The sequence below is a fragment of the Acanthopagrus latus genome, chromosome 3 (assembly GCF_904848185.1).
Source record: "Acanthopagrus latus isolate v.2019 chromosome 3, fAcaLat1.1, whole genome shotgun sequence".
Classification (NCBI taxonomy): domain Eukaryota; kingdom Metazoa; phylum Chordata; class Actinopteri; order Spariformes; family Sparidae; genus Acanthopagrus; species Acanthopagrus latus.
In genome coordinates, this window is record NC_051041.1 from 1205842 (window position 1) to 1226087 (window position 20246).

At 42.6% G+C, this 20246-nt stretch overlaps 3 protein-coding genes across 4 annotated transcripts; all 3 read right to left on the reverse strand.

Moving 5' to 3' along the window:
- Positions 1 to 112: 112 nt before the first annotated feature.
- On the reverse strand, positions 113 to 4338 carry LOC119017152. 2 transcript variants are annotated; one of them, XM_037093618.1, is made up of 8 exons: positions 3807 to 4338; positions 2607 to 2861; positions 2249 to 2512; positions 2072 to 2140; positions 1951 to 1995; positions 1759 to 1872; positions 1506 to 1565; positions 113 to 1423 (listed from the first exon to the last, which is right to left on the reverse strand). In XM_037093618.1, the coding sequence occupies exons 1-8, from the start codon at positions 3886 to 3888 to the stop codon at positions 1263 to 1265; spliced, it is 1050 nt and encodes a 349-aa protein (XP_036949513.1). In that variant the 5' UTR covers positions 3889 to 4338; the 3' UTR covers positions 113 to 1262. The 2 variants fall into 2 exon arrangements, with proteins under 2 accessions (XP_036949513.1, XP_036949512.1); XM_037093617.1 differs by having other exon boundaries at positions 2607 to 2864.
- A 1370-nt stretch (positions 4339 to 5708) lies between these two features.
- LOC119016464 (sodium- and chloride-dependent betaine transporter-like) lies at positions 5709 to 14648 on the reverse strand. Its single transcript, XM_037092271.1, has 14 exons — positions 14519 to 14648; positions 12379 to 12513; positions 11659 to 11796; positions 11129 to 11231; positions 10877 to 11009; positions 10214 to 10348; positions 10002 to 10105; positions 8979 to 9103; positions 8363 to 8475; positions 7509 to 7646; positions 7320 to 7422; positions 7138 to 7238; positions 6285 to 6455; positions 5709 to 6206 (listed from the first exon to the last, which is right to left on the reverse strand). Exons 1-14 carry the CDS (start codon positions 14646 to 14648, stop codon positions 6105 to 6107), a joined length of 1731 nt encoding a protein of 576 aa, XP_036948166.1. The 3' UTR covers positions 5709 to 6104.
- A 947-nt stretch (positions 14649 to 15595) lies between these two features.
- LOC119016468 lies at positions 15596 to 20207 on the reverse strand. The gene is made up of 9 exons (XM_037092285.1): positions 20100 to 20207; positions 19628 to 19842; positions 18713 to 18991; positions 18311 to 18613; positions 17249 to 17341; positions 16931 to 17005; positions 16779 to 16838; positions 16591 to 16653; positions 15596 to 15731 (listed from the first exon to the last, which is right to left on the reverse strand). The coding sequence occupies exons 2-9, from the start codon at positions 19698 to 19700 to the stop codon at positions 15670 to 15672; spliced, it is 1008 nt and encodes a 335-aa protein (XP_036948180.1). The 5' UTR covers positions 19701 to 19842; positions 20100 to 20207; the 3' UTR covers positions 15596 to 15669.
- Positions 20208 to 20246: the final 39 nt, after the last annotated feature.

Below are 20246 nucleotides of genomic sequence, written 5' to 3' on the forward strand. Positions count from 1 at the left end.
ATCTCTTTATTCTTTAATTCTTCTAAGTTTCTTTTAACGAATGACATAAAATATTTGTACCTTAAATCACATTTACATCTGATAACATCAGTAACCAGGACAACAGATTTGCTCCTCTTCATCACTCAGCAGATGTTTTTGGGCCCCCGGGTCGGAACCGAGCCTCGGGACCACCATGAAGATCAACCTGCAGGACTTCTTCCACTTTCAGCTGAGGTTACCTGCCGGCTCACACCTGAGTCAGGCTGTGTGATGTCACACCTGAACTCGGATGATCTCAACGATTAAAAGTTATAAAGTGTTTAGTTTAGAACAATAACATGATTATTAGGGTTTATTCATTATTACTAATAGAATAAAGTAGCTTTAAGAGACAAAACACACATATTTTAATTATTACTGCACAATGATTTTAGAACATGGACCCGTTTATATCCAGGATCAGAACCAGGCTGTGATCTGGACACAGCAGAGGTGAGGTGACGTCATGCTGCCACCTGCTGGACGTCACAACACACTGCAGTCACACAACACTGTTGGAGCCGCAGGTGAGACACACTGAGGGTGTTCTAAGGATGTAGCTTAGCTTAGCTTAGCTTAGCATAAAGACTGGAAACAAATGGAAACAGCTAGCATGGCCTCACCTGGCAGCAGCTCTGAAGTTCACTGATGAACCAAAGTTTAAAAACAAAACTAGTTTTTTGTGACATGATGTGATGACGGCGTGACGTTTGTAACTCTGCCTCTGATATTCAAACCCGACCCAAAAACAACGGCCTCGCTCGTGCCTCTGAACCCAGAACAGCTTCAGGAAGTTCTGAGTGGGAAATTTAAAAACATGAAGACACAGACAGACCAGTGTCGCAGATAACTTGTGGAAACTACTGAGCAGCTCCCTGATCCACAAGCACTGTAAAAGAAAACGGTCCATTAGATTCAAGCCCTTGATGGTTCTGACCCGAACAACCCAACCAATGACAGCAATGAGGAACAGCCAATCACAGGCAAGGTAGAGCGAGTGAAAACAGTAAATGATGGATCTGACTATACATGTAAATATACACAGTTCAGGTTAACGCTGATTCACATGATTTAGAACCAGAACCAGAGCAACATTTAAAAGAACTGTTCAACATTCAGGGAGTCCAACTTGTTGTTGAGAGACGATAACAAACCTGGAGTCTTGTCGTCATCACACACAGACTCCAGGAGGTTTGGGTCAGAACCGGCCTCCTCATCAGGAAACAGTCAGTGTTTGTAGTCTACTTGGCGGCAGCTCTGGTGATGACGGACGAGTAGATGACTCTGTGGTGGTCCTGATCCGGAGGAGTCCTGCTCGGCCTCTCCCTCCAGTTCTGTCGGCCCAGAGAGGCGTAATGGATCGTCTCCTCCGGCACAGACGGACTCTCGTACAGCTCGCACTCTGCAGACAGACGGGAGACAGGTGTGTTAACGGTGAGACGGACCTGAGGACACACCTGAGGACGGACAGGTGACGGAGTTACCAGTGTGTCCGCTGGACGTCGTCCACGGCTGCAGCTCCGTGTCCTCACGCCTCCGTGGAGCTGAGGACAGACGTGGAGACAACATTTATTTATTCTCACTAATCAGTTTATTAATTGATCCGTTATTTGCCAAGAAGAGCAAACTGATAATCCACGATGTCTTTTGTCCAGCGAGTTCAGCTCAAGACGTTTCTCTGAGTCAGCTCTTCTTCAGGTGCAGCAGGTGCTCTGCGTGCGTCAGACCTGCACCTACCTGCACTCCTGCTGTTCTTCTTCCTCCTGCACTTCATGCTGGTCAGCAGTGCGCAGACGGCAGCCATGAGGAGGATCATTAACGCCAGACTGACGATGGCGACGACGAGCAGAGCTGAGAGAGAGACGGCAGAAAACATCTGGTCAGCTGACATCCAAACATCTGGATACTGAGACAGGAAGTGAGACCGACCGTTCTCCGGCTTCTTCTTCTCCTTCTTCTTTGTTTCAACCACGTCTGACAAAGAAAAAAAGTAAAGTATGATAGTAGAAAAGATGAAGAACTCAATAACTGAGCCGTGAACAGCTCCCACCTGTTGTCCTCACAGCAGGTGTGGTTGTTGTCCTGCTGGTCTGATGGATGCTGGTCGGCTCCGGCTGCACTGATTAACAAAATAAAAGATATTTTTAGATTTGTGACGTCTCTGAGAACATGTTGGAAACCAAACACTCCATCAGCTTCTATAGGAAAGTGCAAACAGCCGAGCCACCTGTCAGGACGGTGACTGAGCTCGTCTTCCTGTTGCACTGATACTCTCCAGCGTCCTCCGGCTGCAGGTCGCGGATCTGCAGCGCCTCGTTCTCGTAGCTGAGCCGACTCCTCTCCGGTTTCATCGTCCCGTTCCTGAACCAGGTGAAGATCAGCTCTCGCTTCCCTCCGTCCCTCCTGTAGAAGAACCACTTCTGTCTGGCTTTAGAGGAGCTGCGGCAGGGGAGCAGCAGCGTCCGGCCTGCAGGGACCCTGAAGTCCTCACCTGAGGGCCAGAAACAGAGAGGGGACCACCTGGGAGTGAGACTCTTAAAGACACCCTTCTACATATGTCCCACAATGCACTGCTCTCAGTCTACCTGTGAGCACCTGCAGCTCGGCCACCAGCTGCTGGTTGCAGCGATACTCTCCACCGTCGGAGTCGTCGAGGTGCAGCAGGTGCAGGCTGCCGTCAGGCAGCAGAAGGTACCGCCGGGGGTCCTCGTTGGTCTCGTAGCTCCCCTGTCGGGTCACAAGGACCATCCGGTCCTGGTGAGTCCAGACCACATCAGAGCTGCCAGAGCCGCCACACGGCAGGCGGACGTGATGATCCTCCGGGACTGAAAACAGGATCACTGCTGGAGGAGAGAACAGATCTGAATCTGACCTCTGACAGAATCCACGGATCAGAACAGCCTGACGTGTCCCTGTTGTTTTATAGTAATCTAGTGTTTACTGTAGATTACCACAGATTACTGTACATTACTACATTATACAGTTGATTTACTGTAAAACTTTTCACTTTCATGGAAATATTAAGATTTTTCTCTGTAACGTGAAGAAAGGTGTAACGTCCTCTGACAGATGTGTTGCAGATGTTTTATTTATCTGCAGGTTATATTAGTAATATTTTAATGTTTCTATGTTGTCTAATAAACCAGTTAAACTCTTATTACTTATTAATGAAGTCAGAAAACAGTCTTCTCTTCCTCAGAGGTGGAAGAAGTACTCAGATGTGTGACTGTAGTAAAAGTACAGTCGGTGTAAATACAGTCGCCGTGTCACTCATCTCCTGCTGATGTTCAGTTTTTAGCCTCGTTTCCTGTTTTAGCTTCTATTCCTGTTTTATCTCATGGAAACACGCTGACCTGCCGTAAATAACTACACAGACAGAAGAACACTCAGTTCAAACATTCACATTATGTGAATAATTAAACTGGAATGTTGTTTTATTTTCTAGATGACAGTTAGTTTTAGTCACAGTTACTTGAGGTATTTTCTGTTTACAGCTTTTATTGTTTGTAAATCACTGTTGGACTTTTTCTTTCTCAGTACAATTGAACCTTTTTTGAGCCTGTTATGAAAAGTAAAACATAAAGCTAATCGTCAGTCAAATGATTCTCATCTTTTTATTGTACAAAACGTCTTCAAACTTCAGAAATACACTTTTATTTTAAGTATTTAATCTCAAACTACAGATGTTAACGTCCATGTGAGCGATTAAGTAACTCAGACACAGAAAACAACTCAGTAATATAATAAAATGACTGATATTAAAGATTCAGAACCTGTGGACCGACCTGTACCGGTGGAGTTCTCTCTGCAGGCGATCAGAACTGTGAGCAGGAACCAGACGGGACAGAAGATCATAAAACTCAACATGTTCAGAACTTCTGCTGATCAGACCGAAGCTGCAGAGTCACTCATCCCGACTGGTCGTCTTCCTCTTCCTCTTCCTCTTCCTCTTCCTCCTCCGCTGACTGAGGAACTGAACGTCATTGTCCTGGAAAATGAAACTTTAATATTCACAGCTCAGAGTGTAAAGAGATGAAGTCCCGGCTGTTTGAAGCCGGGTCGGTTCCTTTTGAAGCGGTCTTAAAGGTCAATGTAAGAATTTTAAAATGAACTACAATTAAAAACAGAATGTGAAGACATTTTACTTGATGTGAAGACGTCGATGTCTCATGTTGTAGAGATAACAGACACCTGAAAAGCTTTCGGTCCCAGCGGTCAACAGCTCCTCTCTTGTTAGCTGCACGGCTAACTGAGCTAACGAGCTTTATTAGCTCCAGAACACAGTCAGAACCTTTAATCTCATTCATTTCTGTTAACATTTATTCAAAAACAGTGATTAAAGTGAAACTCGCCAAAATGACACCAAGGCTTTTTTTTGTGAATGTATATGATTCAAACCTTCGTGTAAAAGCATGATTACGTATTTACCGTATTTTCATTGTGGGCTCAAGCTCATTTTCAACAGGAGTATTACAGGTACTTTATGACAGCAGTACTGGCCCTGTAATTACTTGGTATTGGAATGATACCAAAATTTGCACTCAACCCTAATAGTAGCTTTGGAGAGAAAAGTCGAATCCCTCCTCGACCACATAGATGAACTGGAAAACAGAGGGTGCTGGAAAAATACTCATCTTCAACCTGCCCGAGACTTCTCTGGCCACTGGCTTTTCTTGTCTGACGCAGAAATCCGTAAACAGAAAGAGTTTAATGAAGCCAAACAGCGTCTCAGACTAATCGGTGCTGATAACTTCACGCTCCTTCAAGTTCCAGGTGTCGCTGAATGGCACCTAGAGAACCTTCCTCCCCCTGACAGAGACTCTGACCTTCACAACCAGGGCAGCACAGGAATGATGATTCTCCGACTGTATGAGAGCTGACGCTCGGTCATGTACACTGGTGACTCTTTTATTATACATCTGACAATCATGTGAGTGATTATTTGTTATCGTAATATATATTAACGTGTCTCTCTTGCTGAATTATACACTAATGTTCACTCAGTGGAAGTCCAGCTGGTTCAAGATCAGATGATGATTCACATTCAGAGGCTGATAAGTTGAAAACGTTTGTTCATCATGTGATAACTGGCTGTTGCTGTGAGCCCGGTCAGCTGGTTCTGTCACTCACTTTGTTTTCTTTGGGCCCGAGTGGAGGCACCTTACAGAACAGCAACCTGTGGAAGAACCTCATTTTCTTCTCTTTCAACATTTCCTGTTGTAGGGTAACGTTGTGCAGCCAACAGCCCCCCCTGTGGGCACGGATGGAAATGTACTTCACCTGAAAACATTCACCTAAAAGCTGTACAATATAGACCAGTGTTGTACTGAGCGTTGTTGTTAGATTAATATATAAAAAACTCAATAAACATATTTGAGCTAATATTACAGCAGAAACGTCTCTGTTCCCTCAGCTTCTGCTCTCTCATTCAGTGTTTCTTTAATGTTTTTTTTTTTCTGGGATGAAGAAAAGTAAAATGTTCCTGTAATTTATTTTCAGTATTCAAAGACATCGACTACAGCACTGATATTAGAAGCTGAGACCGTAACTTTTACTTTCACTTTCAAACAAAAGAACTGACATATTTCATACAAGCCTCCATAAAAATGCACGAACACGAAAAACACAAAAGCTAAATGTATTTATACAAAATAAAAACAGTCAGTCTGTATCATGATTGTCTTCTGCAGTTTTTATTCTGAACAATAGTCACGAGTGTTTGAAGGAGCTGTATCTCCACTGGCAGTCTTCATGCTAAGCTAATATGTGCTATCAGTTCATTTCTATGGTGTATTTGATGTGTTGGGAGGGAGAACGTGATGCAGTTCCATTCATAAAGACATCGACATGTAAATAGTGACAGTAACATTTCTATAATTCAACATTTGAGGTGTGTAATAAGTAAAACTGCTTCTCTCAGCTGGGTTGTGCAGAGTTATGATGGAACACTTTAAGTAGATCGTGATGCAAGATGGCGGCAGCAGGAGGAAGGAAACGTCTACTGTTCCTCAGTGTTTTACACAACACTGAATGGAAACATGACAAAGAACTCCACATTGTGCCTTCCGTAACATCCGTTCATTTCATATCGACGCTGAGATCATCTCCGTTTCATTTAGGGATTGTTCTTCCGTATTCTTGGGAATGACGGGATGTTTAACAGGATGCCACAGAACCGTCAGTCGCTGATGGACGAAAGGACAATTAGATGAACGAATGATAAATGTTTAAAAACATTCGGCAGGATGTTTCGGTGCTCTCACCCGGCCGATGGTGCCCTCAGTGAGACAGATCTTGACGACAGCCCAGATGGGCACTGGAACCACAGACGACAGGGCGATGACCCAGCCCAGTCTGTAGGCCCAGGCTGGGTACACGGCGCCCCCACTGGATGTTAGAGGCTGATAGTCCACAAATGAGCAGATGAAGCAAACCTTGAAGAAAAAGCAGAGGAACAAACAGGCTGTAACACTGTGAGGCCTCCCAGCTTCACAGCAGTATGACTGTCATCCGTGTTTCTTATGAGGTCGTATGATATTTTTTGTTGACTGAAGTTTGGTTGTGAAATTCATGAATTTTAATTCCATGTGTGCCACTAAAAAGCTGAGGCCCTTTTCACCCAGAGAATCCTCATCGTCACCGCAGTGAAGGATCGTCTTTACGCCATCTTTGTTTGTTCACACCAGCGATGTGTCTCTTAGGCTTCATCCACACGCACCCAAACAATCTTTTTTTTTCCTCCGTCTTCCTCAGCATCATTTCAAGAATATCTGCATCCAAACGGATCCACTGAAAACAACTCAACACGCTGTAGTTCATATTCCAGCCTGTAGGTGGCGCTTGAAATTCACCAGAAACAGAGAAGAAGAGACGGAGCATGTGCATAAATCCTGCACGCTGTAAACAAACAGACAGTAGAAGAAGAAACCGAACACAACAAGAAGAAGATGAAAATGGCGAGTGAGGATAATGACGTCGAACTGCTGCTGCGACTCGCCTTGTCGCCTTGTGGTCGAGTAAGTGTGTGTGTGTGTGTGTGTGTGTGTGTGTGTGTGTGTGTGTGTGTGTGTGTGTGTGTGTGTGTGTGTGTGACTCCTGCAGCAGTGTGAAACTCACTGTGCAGATCAGAGGGGTGATGTAACGCCAGCACAGATTGAAAATAAGCCACGGTCTCTGTCCTGTCATGTCTTCAACCATATCACCCATCCGGTCAGCTCCTGCAAGATCACTACAGTTTGTCAGCAGCAGTTTAAATGATCGGACCTCTTGGTTCTGAAACACAGTTTCGGTCCACTTACCAAAGGCCCAGCCGACAGCAACACACTCGACCAGGCCCAGAAATAAGAGAGATGCTCCGTTAGCACCGTAGCAGTCGAACAGCTGGAACAGGTACACTCCTCCCTGGACAACACAGAGGAAATGACTCCTTCAGAATGAGAACATGTTGAATGTCAGCTGATGAGTGTGATCTCACAGGTGTGTGGTACCTGAGTGGTGAGTGAGATCTGTATGAGGAAGCAGACAGAGCAGAAGAAGACGAGGAAGATTTCTCTGCGCCAGGGTCGACGCATCTGTCCTGGGAACATGTCCATCACTGCCGACGTTAGAGCTTCCAAACCTGCAAACTGGAACACACAAGCAGGAAGAAAACAACTTCAGCAAATTCAAACATGTAGTGTGGAGAGTCTGTCTGGGTCTTAATTATCACTAAGTGTAATTGCCCTTTAATTGCCTCTGGCTGAGCAGCACCTATAGGCTGTTAATAACCTGAGCTGAGGTAGGAGGCCTGCTGCTTTCTAAACCTCACTCAGTATTTTGATATTGCAGATATGATTATTTATATTTGTGGTCTGTTTGTGGTATTGATGCGTTTGAAGTGATTTTGCTGTAATTACAAACCCCAGTTCCAATGAAGTTGGGACGTTGTGTAAAATGTAAATGTTGTAGGTGGAATATAAATATAGTATAGTGTCCACATTCTTTTACTACGCAGCCACGCTGCTGTAACACGTGCAGAATGTGGCTCGCTGATATAAGTGTAGCAGCTTTAATCTGGTTGCTTTTAAACTGAAGAGCTCCACTCAGACATCAGGAATCAGGATCTGCACATTTATTCCCTATAGGAGCAGCGAGCGACTCAGTCAGTTCACACACAGAAACACATTTTATTTTTGAAGAGCGTCTTTTGGAAGTACACTGCACTTAAATTAAAAACTCTGCAAACGTTTGTAATCTGCAGTCAGACGTTGTTGTTCGCTGAACTAGCGTATCTTGGTACATTAAATGAATATTGTGCAGGTCACCAGCAGCAGGTCTGTGTTGTGCGTCTTCTTCGTCTCACCACTGTGTCGAGTCCCAACAGAAAGAGCATGATGAAGAAACAGGCAGTCCACAGCTGAGGAACAGGCATCATGGTTAAAGCCTGAGGAAAGGCGATGAAAGCCAGTCCAGGACCTGGAGGATCGAGGGGACATTTCAGTTGTTGTCTTCTCCACCTGCCGTAGATTTTTGTTTCAGCCCTAGAAGATCAAGTTCTGTAAATTCTGCACTAGTTCCTGTTGTTTGTGAACTCTTTTGTGAAGATGTAACCTCTGAAACATTAGAACATGCTTCGTAGCGGCCTAGATGACTAACTTGACTTCTGATCTCGGCTCTTGACGACACATTAAGCTCTAACTATACTTCTGTATTCCACTTATACTGGTACACTATTTCTATTGTGTACTGAAACACAGTGATTGATACATAAGCTTCTCCTGTTATGATGTCTTTAAAAAAAGTGGTTTTGACGCAGGGGCGGCTGTGGCTCAGCCGCTCGAGCAGGTCGGCTAGTGATCAGAAGGTCGCTGGATACTGAACCCCAAACTGAAGTGGAAGTGTTGTGGACAGTGTGCGGGAGTCTTCCTCCGGACATGTGAGTGTAGATTTGACTCTCAGGTCTGACAGAGAGAGAATACCTGATTCGACCACCATGTCGATGGGGATTCCCTGTTCGTGGGCCATGAAGCCCAGAGAGGAGAAGACTGCGAAGCCTGCAACGAAGCTGGTGCAGCTGTTGAGCACACACAACCACAGACTGTCCCTGCACACACACACACACACACACACACACACACACACACACACACACACACACACACACACACACACACAGCTTGTCATACTCCTCTAAACTCCCACCCCTGAAATTTCAAATGATAATTTTACAAAATACAAAATCATGCAGTTGTTGTCCAGAGTCCAACTCTAAATAAACTGGGAGAAAATATTATTTGAAAATATTTTCCAAAATACCAAATAAGTCTGGAGTTCCCCCTAATATGCTATTTTTCTCTTGTCCCACACCCTTAGTGACCAAATTGAATAAAAACTGTCAAAATGACCTTTAAATCTAAGCAGCCCTGTTACCTTAAACTTTTTATCCTGGTAAAAGAAGAAGAAAAGCGTGAGCCACATGATAGACAGGAAGTGACATCATCAAACAGTTTCCCAGCATGAGTAGAGCAAAGGTACGTCCTCGATCATATTTTCATATTTTTATAACATTGTCAGCCTTGCTTTACCTCACATATTTCCAGAATAATATAAATACTTAAATAACGAACAAAAAAAACTTGTTTACTTATGTAAGTTTGTCATCTTTTTAAATGCTAACAGCTAGCTAAACAGCTAGCATAGATTTGTGAGAAAAAGCTAAATTTAGCATGTATTGGCAACCCTGTTACTGAGTGTTGGTATCAGGTTCTCGCCAGATTTAGCAAATATCAAATGAAACATGTAATTTAAAAAAATCCCTTTTATGCCTGAGATGAGCCAATAAAGCTCTGTATTGTTTAATACCTATTATTGATGAATATGTAACAGACAATTGTCAAATAGAAGGTTGATATTTTGTAAATTCCGAAGCCCAGATGTCCTCTAATTCTGGGATGACCCATATAGCCGCACATGTTAGTGGACCTACTGATCACATGACTCACCTGCAACAGTTGTATTTGACTTTGTTGTAGCTGCTCAATGTGATTGTGGCTCCTGATGCAATACCATATGAGAATAACACCTGAGTACAAGCCTCCAGCCACACCTAATTAACAAAGATGGAAAATCACAGTGTGTCACACAGGGTTTTGTTTTACTCAGGTAAATTCACCTTATAAACAACTGTACCACTTCACAATCAGTTTGTCCTCACCTGAAGGTCTGCCAGACGAGAAGGATCTGGATACAGGTAGAAGATGACGCCCTGCAAGGCTCCTGGCAGCGTCAAGCCCCTGACCAGCAGGATGGCCAGCGTCACATAGGGAAACACAGCCGTGAAATACACCACCTGAAATATACGTGGTGATTCAGTATATAGCGAGCCACGTACAATCACTGCATTAGGTTCTAGAAATACCCGTTATTTTCTTCTGTTAGTGCCGGTCCTGACCCAGGCAAGATTTTAGCTGGCGCCCTATTGCATCGCAGCCGACTTCATGATCAGCATTCACAGTCAAAAACATCACAATCATAAAAACTGAAGAAAGACACAAGTGATAAATTAAACATACAATAAAACAAGTGACAGAAATCAGAGAGTTCCTGATCTACGGCTATTTACAAGGATCCCAACCGAGGGAACTGTCTGCATGTTGACCTCAACAAACTCACTTCACAGCCTTACTCTTCACTTTCTTGATGCAGAGGTGCTAGTCACCTCTACACAACACTGCTGAGGTGCCCATGAGCAAGGTACCACACTCCTCAACTCTATGTGACAGCCATGTAAATGCATCTGTGTGTATTTTGGGCCCGTGTGTGTAGTTAAAATAAAACCCAAGTTAGATATGAACTACAGTGTACGGTTTGTCCAGACCTTTCCTGTGGAGTGGACTCCTCTCCAGATGCAGAAGTAACAGGCCACCCAGCTGGCCAGGAGACACAGCAGCAGCTCCCACCGGACTGAACCCACCTCCTCGATTCCCCTCGACATGGACAGCACTCCTCTCCTGCGTTGACAGTCAGTGATGTCACATGCATGAAGAGTTACTGCTAACACTCCTTTTTACAAGTTAGCAGCTGCAGCAGCAGTCAAGTGAAGTGCTGGTTTATCATGACTTCAACTCACTCCCAGAACTCAGAGACGGAAGACTTGTCTGAGGTCCAGTTTACTGTCAGCTTGTGACTGTCTGCTGCAGTCCTGTTGGCAGAGCTGAGCTCCACACATCTGTCTGTTGATGGGAAGGCAAATGATCAAACTGATTATCAGTCTTCATATCATGTCACTGAAATGCTCATCAGGATGATAATCAGGTGGTTCTTATTTTCAGCATCACGTCATTTTTTGGTAGTTGAGTTAATTTAAAAAGGAAGACGGAAAGGACAGGAGAGAACAAATGGTGACGTAAAAATATGATTTTTAATCACAAGTAAAACGATACGCAACCAAGGCTTTATTAGTGAATGTATATGAGTCAAACCTTTGTGTAAAAGCATATTTACAACGAAAGAGGCACTTTTAAGATTTACTGTAGTTTAGTTTTCGGGTGCTACGGGCACTGGTACACTAGCATCAAAATAATCTCTATTATTAAAACATTGCGAATCCTTTCAGCAGGGTAGCCACTAATCTGAGCCCCGCTCTGATCCGACACCGACCGGTGTTCCATGGATTGCTGCAGGTGGCCCAGGGCAGAGGGTCTCTGAAACAGTAGATGAGGTAGAGGAGCGCCCAGGCCAGAACGATGCTGTACAGTCTGGCATACAGCTGGATCATGACCATAGAAAAGCCTGTTCCTGGAGGGGGACAACACACAAAAAACCTCAGTTTCAGCTCCACTTTCAGGTAAATCATTTGCTCTGGCTACGCTAAATTGTAATTTGTGTGTTTAACATATTTGGATAATGGAATAATTTGCAAATGTTGTGAAATAGCATTTCACAGGGAAAAGAACAGAATTGATCATTTATAACTGCACTCGGTAATCGACTCGTCAGGACTTCCCCACAACAGGAAGCTGCTGCAGGAGAGTGGTGAGCTGTGTTCACTTTACAGTAGAAATCCGGCTAAGCTAGCAGATGTTTGATGCCTTGAACTATGAAGTTTGGTGCTGTTCTGAACATTATTTGTGGCTTTTTGATGTTGGTTTCTTGTTGGAGGCGATACTGCAGTGTGTTGTTATCGTGTTATTTCTGAGGTTGCCAAAACTACTTAAACTAGCGGTCTGCTAACTTGATCTCTCTGGGGGGGTCTTACTCGATGTCACAGTGTGTTAGACCATGGATTACACTGGAATATCTCTTTAATATAGAATTATACAGAGACTCACACAGCTTTGACACTTTGTCATTAAAGGTGACCAGAAATAATGTGATTACCTTGTGCCAGTGGGCAGAGCTTTGTCCAACAGGTAGCGGAGCCTTCCTGCATGCACTGACCAATCACAGCCTCCATCAGGAAGAGTGGCACGCCACATAGCAAGGCGAAGATACAGTAGGGCAACAGGAAGGCACCTGACAGGCAGAAGAAGTTGTCACCATCAATACTTCAGGAAGTCTGTTTGTGGTTAGTGGCTTTAATTGTTGGTACTTATTTGTATTTATGATTGTATATTTTCTATTATAGCTGTTACTGTGTGTGTGTGGTTCCAAATTTCCAACGATTACTCTAATAAGTAAGTTATCTGTGTTGGCGGTGAGGTTCGCCCCAGGCGACAAAGCTTGAACCACTACTGCAGGTGAGTGAGCTCAGGTGTGCAGTTGTTCCAGCCCTGTTTGAAGAACAGGGCGCACCATGATATGATACCAACCAAACTGTTTACCTGTCTGGCACATGTAATAGTGTTAATTGCAAAGACATGTTAGCCAAGTTTCACTCATAAGCTTTTAAATAAATGAACTGATGTTAGCTTAAACAAAGTGGCACTGTGCAGTTTGTTGAAGAAATTCAAACAAAGAAATAAATTAAATAAGCTGCTACAAGGGCAACACGTGAAATGTTTCCTATTAATTTGAGCAATGAACTATTCTTTCCACTAAAGTACTCACTAAAACAAGTCCTTCATTATCACTTCATGTCGAGGCCGATGTCAGGCCCAAAAAATACATTCATCATTGTAACTTTTCATGTCTGATTCACCTGTAAGTGAACACCTAGACATGTAGATAAATCTGAAACAGGCTAATAGAAATCTCAAGTGTCATTGGATGATAGTCAGTAGCTTCTGAGAAGTGTAGGGGTCATATTCATAAAGCTTCCAAAGAAACTTCATGCCATCATGAAGTTTTTTAAGAAAGAAATAATATGACATCTAGTAAAGTTATTCACAAAGCATATTTGCTCTTAAGAAAGCTGCTGGGTGAAACTCTGTCAGGAGAAGGGAGGAAGACTTTTAGCATCAGGTTCCTCAAGCTGCTGGCACAACCCGTCCAGGGAGAAGTTTCATGATCTATTTACTCTGTGTGAATATTGAACTACAGGAAACTGTTTGATGAAGAGCTGCAAGCAACATGATGCACACCTCCAACTTCTCACTAACCCTTTAGAGATAGAAAAGGCGGCACATTTGCTCCAAGGTAAAGGTGCTCAGGTCTGCAGTTTTTCCAGCCCTGTTTGAAGAACAGGGCTCACCATGATATGATACCAACCAAACTGTTTACCTGTCTGGCACATGTAATAGTGTTAATTGCAAAGCCATGTTAGCCAATTTTCACTCTAGTTTCACTCTTTCGCTTTAAATAAATGAACTGATGTTAGCTTAAACAAAGTGGCACTGTGTGGTCTGATGAAGAAATTCAAACAAAGAATTTTAATATTTACACTATTAATAAGCCAATGATACATTATGTTCCCCCATGAGTGAATGAACAAGCTGCTCTGAGAGGAAATTAAGGTCCCATATCAGAGTTTGAAGCTGGAAGCCACCACATATATACAAAGCAAAACAGTATAAATTGGATTGTCCTTCAAACACAGAGAGTGTGATTATTGTCAATCAATGACAGGAATGTTCTGATTCTGACCCACAGACTAGATCATAGCTCACTAACAGGCAGACCACAGTCCAGGTCCTTACCCAGACGCTGTCCTACCTGGACCTGTAGTCATCAAATTATTTAAGTATATTTAATTTTGACAAAGTGCTTCTATTTTGACCGGCGCAGCTTTTCTTGACTTTACTGTACTGGTTTAGCGGATCAGGAAACCTTTCAACCTATAATGGACAAACTGATTCATGTTCATTCTTCCCACTGGAAGCACAAAACCAGTCTGTCTCAGTCGCTCAGAGAGATAAAAAGTCCGTGTGAAACAACACTATGAGACAAAGCACAAAGTTTTTGCTTAAACATACCGACTCAAGTCTGAACCGAGGTCACAGAAAATAAGCATTCTCAGAGCCCAGTATGAACAACAGAAAGGGGAGGAGTGGATGGGAATGGATTTCCTTTCCCTGGAAAGACATCATCAATTATTTTCGTCAATGGTACACTCATAAAGTAAAATATTGTTCCAGCTCACCTCCTCCGTTTTTATAGCACAGGTAGGGGAATCTCCACACGTTGCCAATGCCCACCACGTTGCCTGCTGCTGCCAGAATATATTCCCTTTTCTTCCTCCACTGTTCCCTGTTTTCATCTTTCTCCTCCATCTCTGTGTTACGTCCTCAGTCTGATCACTACTAGCAATCACTACCCCAGTCAGCCTGGTGTTCTGCTAATCTATCAACTAAACTGACTGTTTGGTGAAGGACAAGTGCAGCGAGTTCAGGAGGCGTTTGTTTATAGCAGGTGTCTAGATTAACCATTTCATCACATGTCCTGAGTTGCTGGTTCAAATCAGTAGTGCCCTGAACTATAGTGGTTCTTGAATACAGATTTTCAGTACTCTTTCCACGACTGTCCAGGTGTGTATAACCCTCATATGTCATTTACAGTCAGTTCTATTTAATTTTGTTGGGTTATGTTAACAATTTAGTCTCCCTAGTGCTAAGCTGACCTCTTTTCAGATGCGGTTTGGATCTTTGTAGTTCTTTTCCCTCAAAATAGAGCAACATTATGTAGAAATTGCCTTTTGTGCAATTTGGTCCCCCCCCCCCCCGACAATTTCTAAGAATCCCAGGTGCGAATAGTTGGTCCTTCCAAAGCGAGGGCAACTTGCACTGCTGTCTCTTTGGTCTCTTCAGCTGTACTTGGATGAGGCAGGTCTCTGGTGACTCTTCATCGCACTATGCCAGGTTACCTCGGGGGGAGAGATGGGGCCCTCTGCGGGCATCAGCGGGGGTTCACTGGGGATCACATGCCTGCCTGGGTGGCGATCCTCTGTTGTCTGGCACCATCGGCAAAGCTAGTGTGCTCTCGGTCTGGAGCAGACATCCTCGCCTGCCTGTCTGGGAGGTGATCTACCGCTAGTGTTTGTGCGCTGGCGCCAATGGCTAAGCTAGCGTAGTATTTCCCACGGAACTGTCTCACAGGTATTTAACTACATTTTGATACAGAGTTTGGAGGAACACAAGTTCAAGACATTAAACCGTCTAGAATAATTAACAAAAAATCAGATTACCTGTAAATGTGAAAATGATGAAATATAGCAGAACACTGATAGTTACATGTGATTTTATTAAGTAAAGGCTCAACAGAAACACAAATTATTAAACTGCACAAACAACACATTTATTGAGTCAAGTTCTTGGTTGAAGGTGACGACGTGTTCTTTATTTGGTCCTGAGGATTTTCTGTAAAACACAAAAAAAAATACAATGAACTTCTTCAGCAGTCTTTTCTCAAATCAAACAAAATATCAAACATTCCCAATATGTCTTTTTTGTAAAACCAGAGCCTGTTCTGAAAAAACACTGTAACTGTAGCTAACCATTAACTAGGAGTTCATTTTTCAGGGTTTTTTCATCTGTGTCACATCTATGGATAAAGAAATAGTACAGAGAGGCAGCTGAGTTAACCAATCAAGAAACAAACTCAATAATCCAACTACACCGACGATAAACCGACTCTATGCCGATGATAACCGACTCTATGCTGATAATAAACCAATTCTACACTGATGGAGACCAAGAGCTAATCTAAAAGCAGAGTGATATTGGACTGTTTGTTAGCATGTTAGCAACAACAACAACAACAATAAGAATCAAGCTAACAGTTTCTATCTGATCTGATCCTGACCAATGTTTTTTAGCTGCTGGACTCATAGCTTACTTTTCCCTCACACTGTTTTTGTGTCCCAGTACATAAACAAGATGTTATTTAGAGCTAAATATTGATAAGTTTGATAAACTTAAATAAAAAGTGTCAAATCAATAGATTGACGCCTATTTTGATCATCAGTTTATCGTCAAAAGCACCAAATCATTTATTGCTGTCTTTCTCCCATGTTTGACTACTTGCTGATTTACTACATCTTTGGGTTTTGCTCCATTGGTCAAAGATTAGAGGGATTTCAAATTTCAAATTTTGCTCATTGATCAATTGATTAACTGTGAGAAAAAGAAAACAAGCTGTTTTGTCAACACTGAAAACAACATTTAGTTGCAGCTGTAGTGTATTACTGCATCTGCACCACATTACATAGATCAATACCTTCACTCCTGATGACACTGTAGCTGACCTGAGAATACACAGTCTCATTGGGCTGAAGTATCACTGTAAAGAGATAAATATAAACATAAATCTGTGCAGTATAAATAACTAAACATACATCACATCAGTGACTTAAGGTCGGACTGTGTGACGGCAGCTAACGATTCAGATAACAGATCGTTGTTTACCGTTTCGTGGCGGCGGAAGGTCCTGGATGACGGAGTACATGACCTCTTGGTTTGATCCGTCTGGAAATTAAAACATAAATTCAACACACACTTATATAAATTAACTTTTTGGCCACAGTCACAGTCAGGAATATTCTTTTCTCATTTCTCACCATGTGCTGATTCAAACGCAGGAATATTCGATGTCTCAGCATAGACGACCTCGACCGTTTGTTCACGTCCTCCTCCTTAACAAAAACATGAATGTGACAACATTATTAATTCAGTGCACAGTGATCGATTGTCGACCGTCTTTAAAACTGATAAATACAGAAAGTTTCACATCACAGAATTGGTGTCAAATAACGACTGAAACATGACGATATACAGTCGTTTCAACCTGAAATGTTACTTTTACAACCACTGTGATTAAATATACTATTCCATTAATGTCTTTACGATGCTACAGTTCTGTGATGTCCATCGTTCACCTCGTCTTCTGATGCTGCATCTCCAAGTGATGAAGATGATGATGACCATGATGAGGAGGAGGGGGAGGAGCACTGCAGGGACCAACACAGCAGCTGGAAGATTTATTAATTAAACAAGAAATTAGAGACAGACATGATGCTGATCTGTGTTAAACTGCATTTCCCATGATGCAATCCCCAAACAAGCATGTCATTTAATTGAGTGTAAGTATCAGTCTTCAGACCGAATGCTGGTTTTTAGTGTGTGTAGATTATACGAAGATGCTTCTAGGTGCAAATTTAAGTCCATTCTGACCATGAACGACACAAAGACGCAAAAGTCTCATCAGGTTCTGTTCTGATCCGACAGGAGGAGAGCTCAGAGATGACTGTGTAACTTCTGGATTAAAGAGGTGATGTATCCTCACTCCTGTCGATCAGCCTGACTGCAGCAGTGACCCGGAGCGGACCTCCACTGTCGGGGAAATACACTTTACTTCATGAATGCAACGTTACCGAGAGGAGAGAGAGAACCAGAACCAGAACCAGAGTCTCTGCTGAGTGCTGACTTCACTCAGAGCTTCACCTCGACACACTTACAGTAGCTCGTGTATTTTAAGGCTGTTGTACCGTTAATAATCTGTCTGTTTGGGGAGAATAAACATTGATGACACACAGTTAACAGCCACCATTTCTGATGAAAAGCTGTGACGGAGGTTCAAATGTTGAGAGACGAACTAAAGTTTTATTTATGTTGTGTTTTTTTTAATTTGCCTTCAACTTCCTTCTTCAGTCTCTGAAAATTACTGGAAACATTTGGGATGATGTGAGTGAACAACTCAACAAAGATCTGGTAGTTTTTAAACATTTTGATGCAGAATTCTTCCTTTTTTCATACTATATCTTTCTTTCTTCTTAATTTCTTCTTTTTTTGATACATTTATTTTCCCACACATCAATACCAGGTGACCAGTTCAACTGTGGTCAACCTGAACCAGTGTTTTCACCACATCGGGACATTTTGTGTCTGTTAGCATTGTTTTCTGTTTTAGCTAACGCCAGCTGATTGTAAAGTATAAATACCTCTTCCTTCACTTCTGTCGGCGTCAGACTGCTCATCCTCCATCACATCCAGATACAAAACAGGTTTTCCATCACAGTAGTACAGTCCAGCGTCATCACGCTGCACTTGTGTTATAGTCAACATCTTTTCTTCTTTTGAATAGAGAAAGCGTGTCATGTGCTGTACTTCATTATTCTGAGGGTAAACAGTGATGTTTGTTCCACTCTTCTGTCTGGTCCACTTTGGAACACGTGACCCAGTGAACTCAGGCAGACATTTGAGATCGATGCTGGTTTTTACTTCAGCAGAGCGTCTGGTTGTTCCTGAATAATGAGAAAAATTGTTTTTGTCATACGTGTGCTCCATGTATTCCTCAGAGGCCACTGTTGTCTTAACCTGATGATTTTGAGACTGGATGTTACCTGGTGGGATCACCGTCAGCTCCGCCGCTGCTTCGTCATTACAGAAGTATCTTCCAGAGTCTGAGATGGTAACACTGCTAATGTAAAGGGATTTAAAAGGATCTGCCACTGAACTGAATCTTCCATTTTTAATGTGTTTCTCCTCCCTGTCACCATCAACTGTAAGAATATCAGCTCTGGTTCCGTTCGTCTCTCTGCTCCACGTCACTTTATCTTCCACAGCGTGAGGACAAGGCAGAGCGGCTAACTTCTTTTCCTCGATTATTTCATGTTTTATTGCTGCAAGAGAAACACAAATAGAAACATAAATACACATCTGTGTCCAGACTGTCTGCATTTTTAATGTTGCAAGAAACTAAAAGTGGTTTAATATTCCAGTCAGGATCAGAAACACATTCTAATTAACACATTTAATGTGACCTTGAATTTGAGCATCATGTTCCTACATTAAAGTCACACACACATAATTGGATAGTCATCAAGTAAAGCTGATGTTGTGTGATTAATATTATTAAACTTTGCCGTGTGACAGACAGACAGCAGATAATTTTCCGGGTCTGATGAAAATCTGTCTGATGGAATTGAGACAGAGGTGTCGTCAGCTTTATTTTTAAAGCTTCTTCACCCGGGTTCAGTCTGGTTTCCTGACTTCTTCCTTCACTGGATTTTAACGGTCAAGTCGTTTTAATGAAGAAATGTTACGTAATATATCTTTAAATACACTGTATGCAACCATCAACGTCATGTGGAAGTAACCGATTACGTTATCGCCTGAATTCTTGTTGACAGTTTACAGGAACACTTGTCTTGTGTACAAACGCTGGATGTTGTTGTTCATTGTTGTTTTTCATAAAAGTGATTACAAGTGATTATAAATCTCTGGAAAAACATAAAGACAAAATATAAAGTTCTTACCTGCGCTGACGCTGCAGCCCAGGACAAACAGCAGCAGGCGGCTGTAGGTGTTCACTCTCATACCGACTGACATGATTGATGAGTTCACAGGATAATGTGCGACTTCTCGCTCCACGTAGGCTGAGAACAGGAAACTGTTTCTCAAAAAAGCATCTTGCTCAACACGTCTTCTTCTGTTTCTTCCTCATGTATTTAAAGGCTCTGTAGGTGTTAATCTGTGGGAGAACACTGAATTATTATTATTATTATTAATATCATTATTATTTATGACCTCAGAACGCCCCGTCTGAGAGTAACAGGAGCGTTACACTCATTATGGTTCTTTATCTCCTTATTTACACTGACATTGAATATAAATCAGTCAAACACAAGAGCAAAGGTGAAACAGCCTTTATTATTTGCATTAAATGACATTAACATGCATCTTTTCCAAGCTTGACCCTTTAAAACCCCATTTAAATTAGATACTCACAGATTTTAAATTTCATTGGCTACATGGTGCGTCAGTCATGTGAAGGCTGGCATGTCATTGGCTCAGGAGAGAGGGGCGGGAACAAGGTGTGGGGCTCATGTCTATGAAATCTCCCGTTGGCTGTTGCAGGCCACGGGGCGGGCGTAC

What these genes read in the sequence shown, in the direction of transcription:
- LOC119017152 (XM_037093617.1), bottom strand. Translation starts at nt 3,888, where the DNA reads ATGTTGAGTTTTATGATCTTCTGTCCCGTCTGGTTCCTGCTCACAGTT. An exon ending in ACCTGCTGTGAGGACAACAG is followed by an intron (nt 1,996 to 2,071) that starts GTGGGAGCTGTT and finishes TTTCTTTGTCAG; the next exon opens with ACGTGGTTGAAACAAAGAAG. An exon ending in GAAGAAGAAGCCGGAGAACG is followed by an intron (nt 1,873 to 1,950) that starts GTCGGTCTCACT and finishes TCTCTCTCTCAG; the next exon opens with CTCTGCTCGTCGTCGCCATC.
- LOC119016468 (XM_037092285.1), bottom strand. Translation starts at nt 19,700, where the DNA reads ATGTCAGTCGGTATGAGAGTGAACACCTACAGCCGCCTGCTGCTGTTT. An exon ending in GCTGACGGTGATCCCACCAG is followed by an intron (nt 18,614 to 18,712) that starts GTAACATCCAGT and finishes CTCATTATTCAG; the next exon opens with GAACAACCAGACGCTCTGCT. An exon ending in CCTTCCGCCGCCACGAAACG is followed by an intron (nt 16,654 to 16,778) that starts GTAAACAACGAT and finishes ATCTCTTTACAG; the next exon opens with TGATACTTCAGCCCAATGAG.
- LOC119016464 (XM_037092271.1), bottom strand. Translation starts at nt 14,648, where the DNA reads ATGGAGGAGAAAGATGAAAACAGGGAACAGTGGAGGAAGAAAAGGGAA. An exon ending in TGCTGTCGGCTGGGCCTTTG is followed by an intron (nt 7,239 to 7,319) that starts GTAAGTGGACCG and finishes GTGATCTTGCAG; the next exon opens with GAGCTGACCGGATGGGTGAT. An exon ending in TCACCCCTCTGATCTGCACA is followed by an intron (nt 6,456 to 7,137) that starts GTGAGTTTCACA and finishes TTTTTCTTCAAG; the next exon opens with GTTTGCTTCATCTGCTCATT.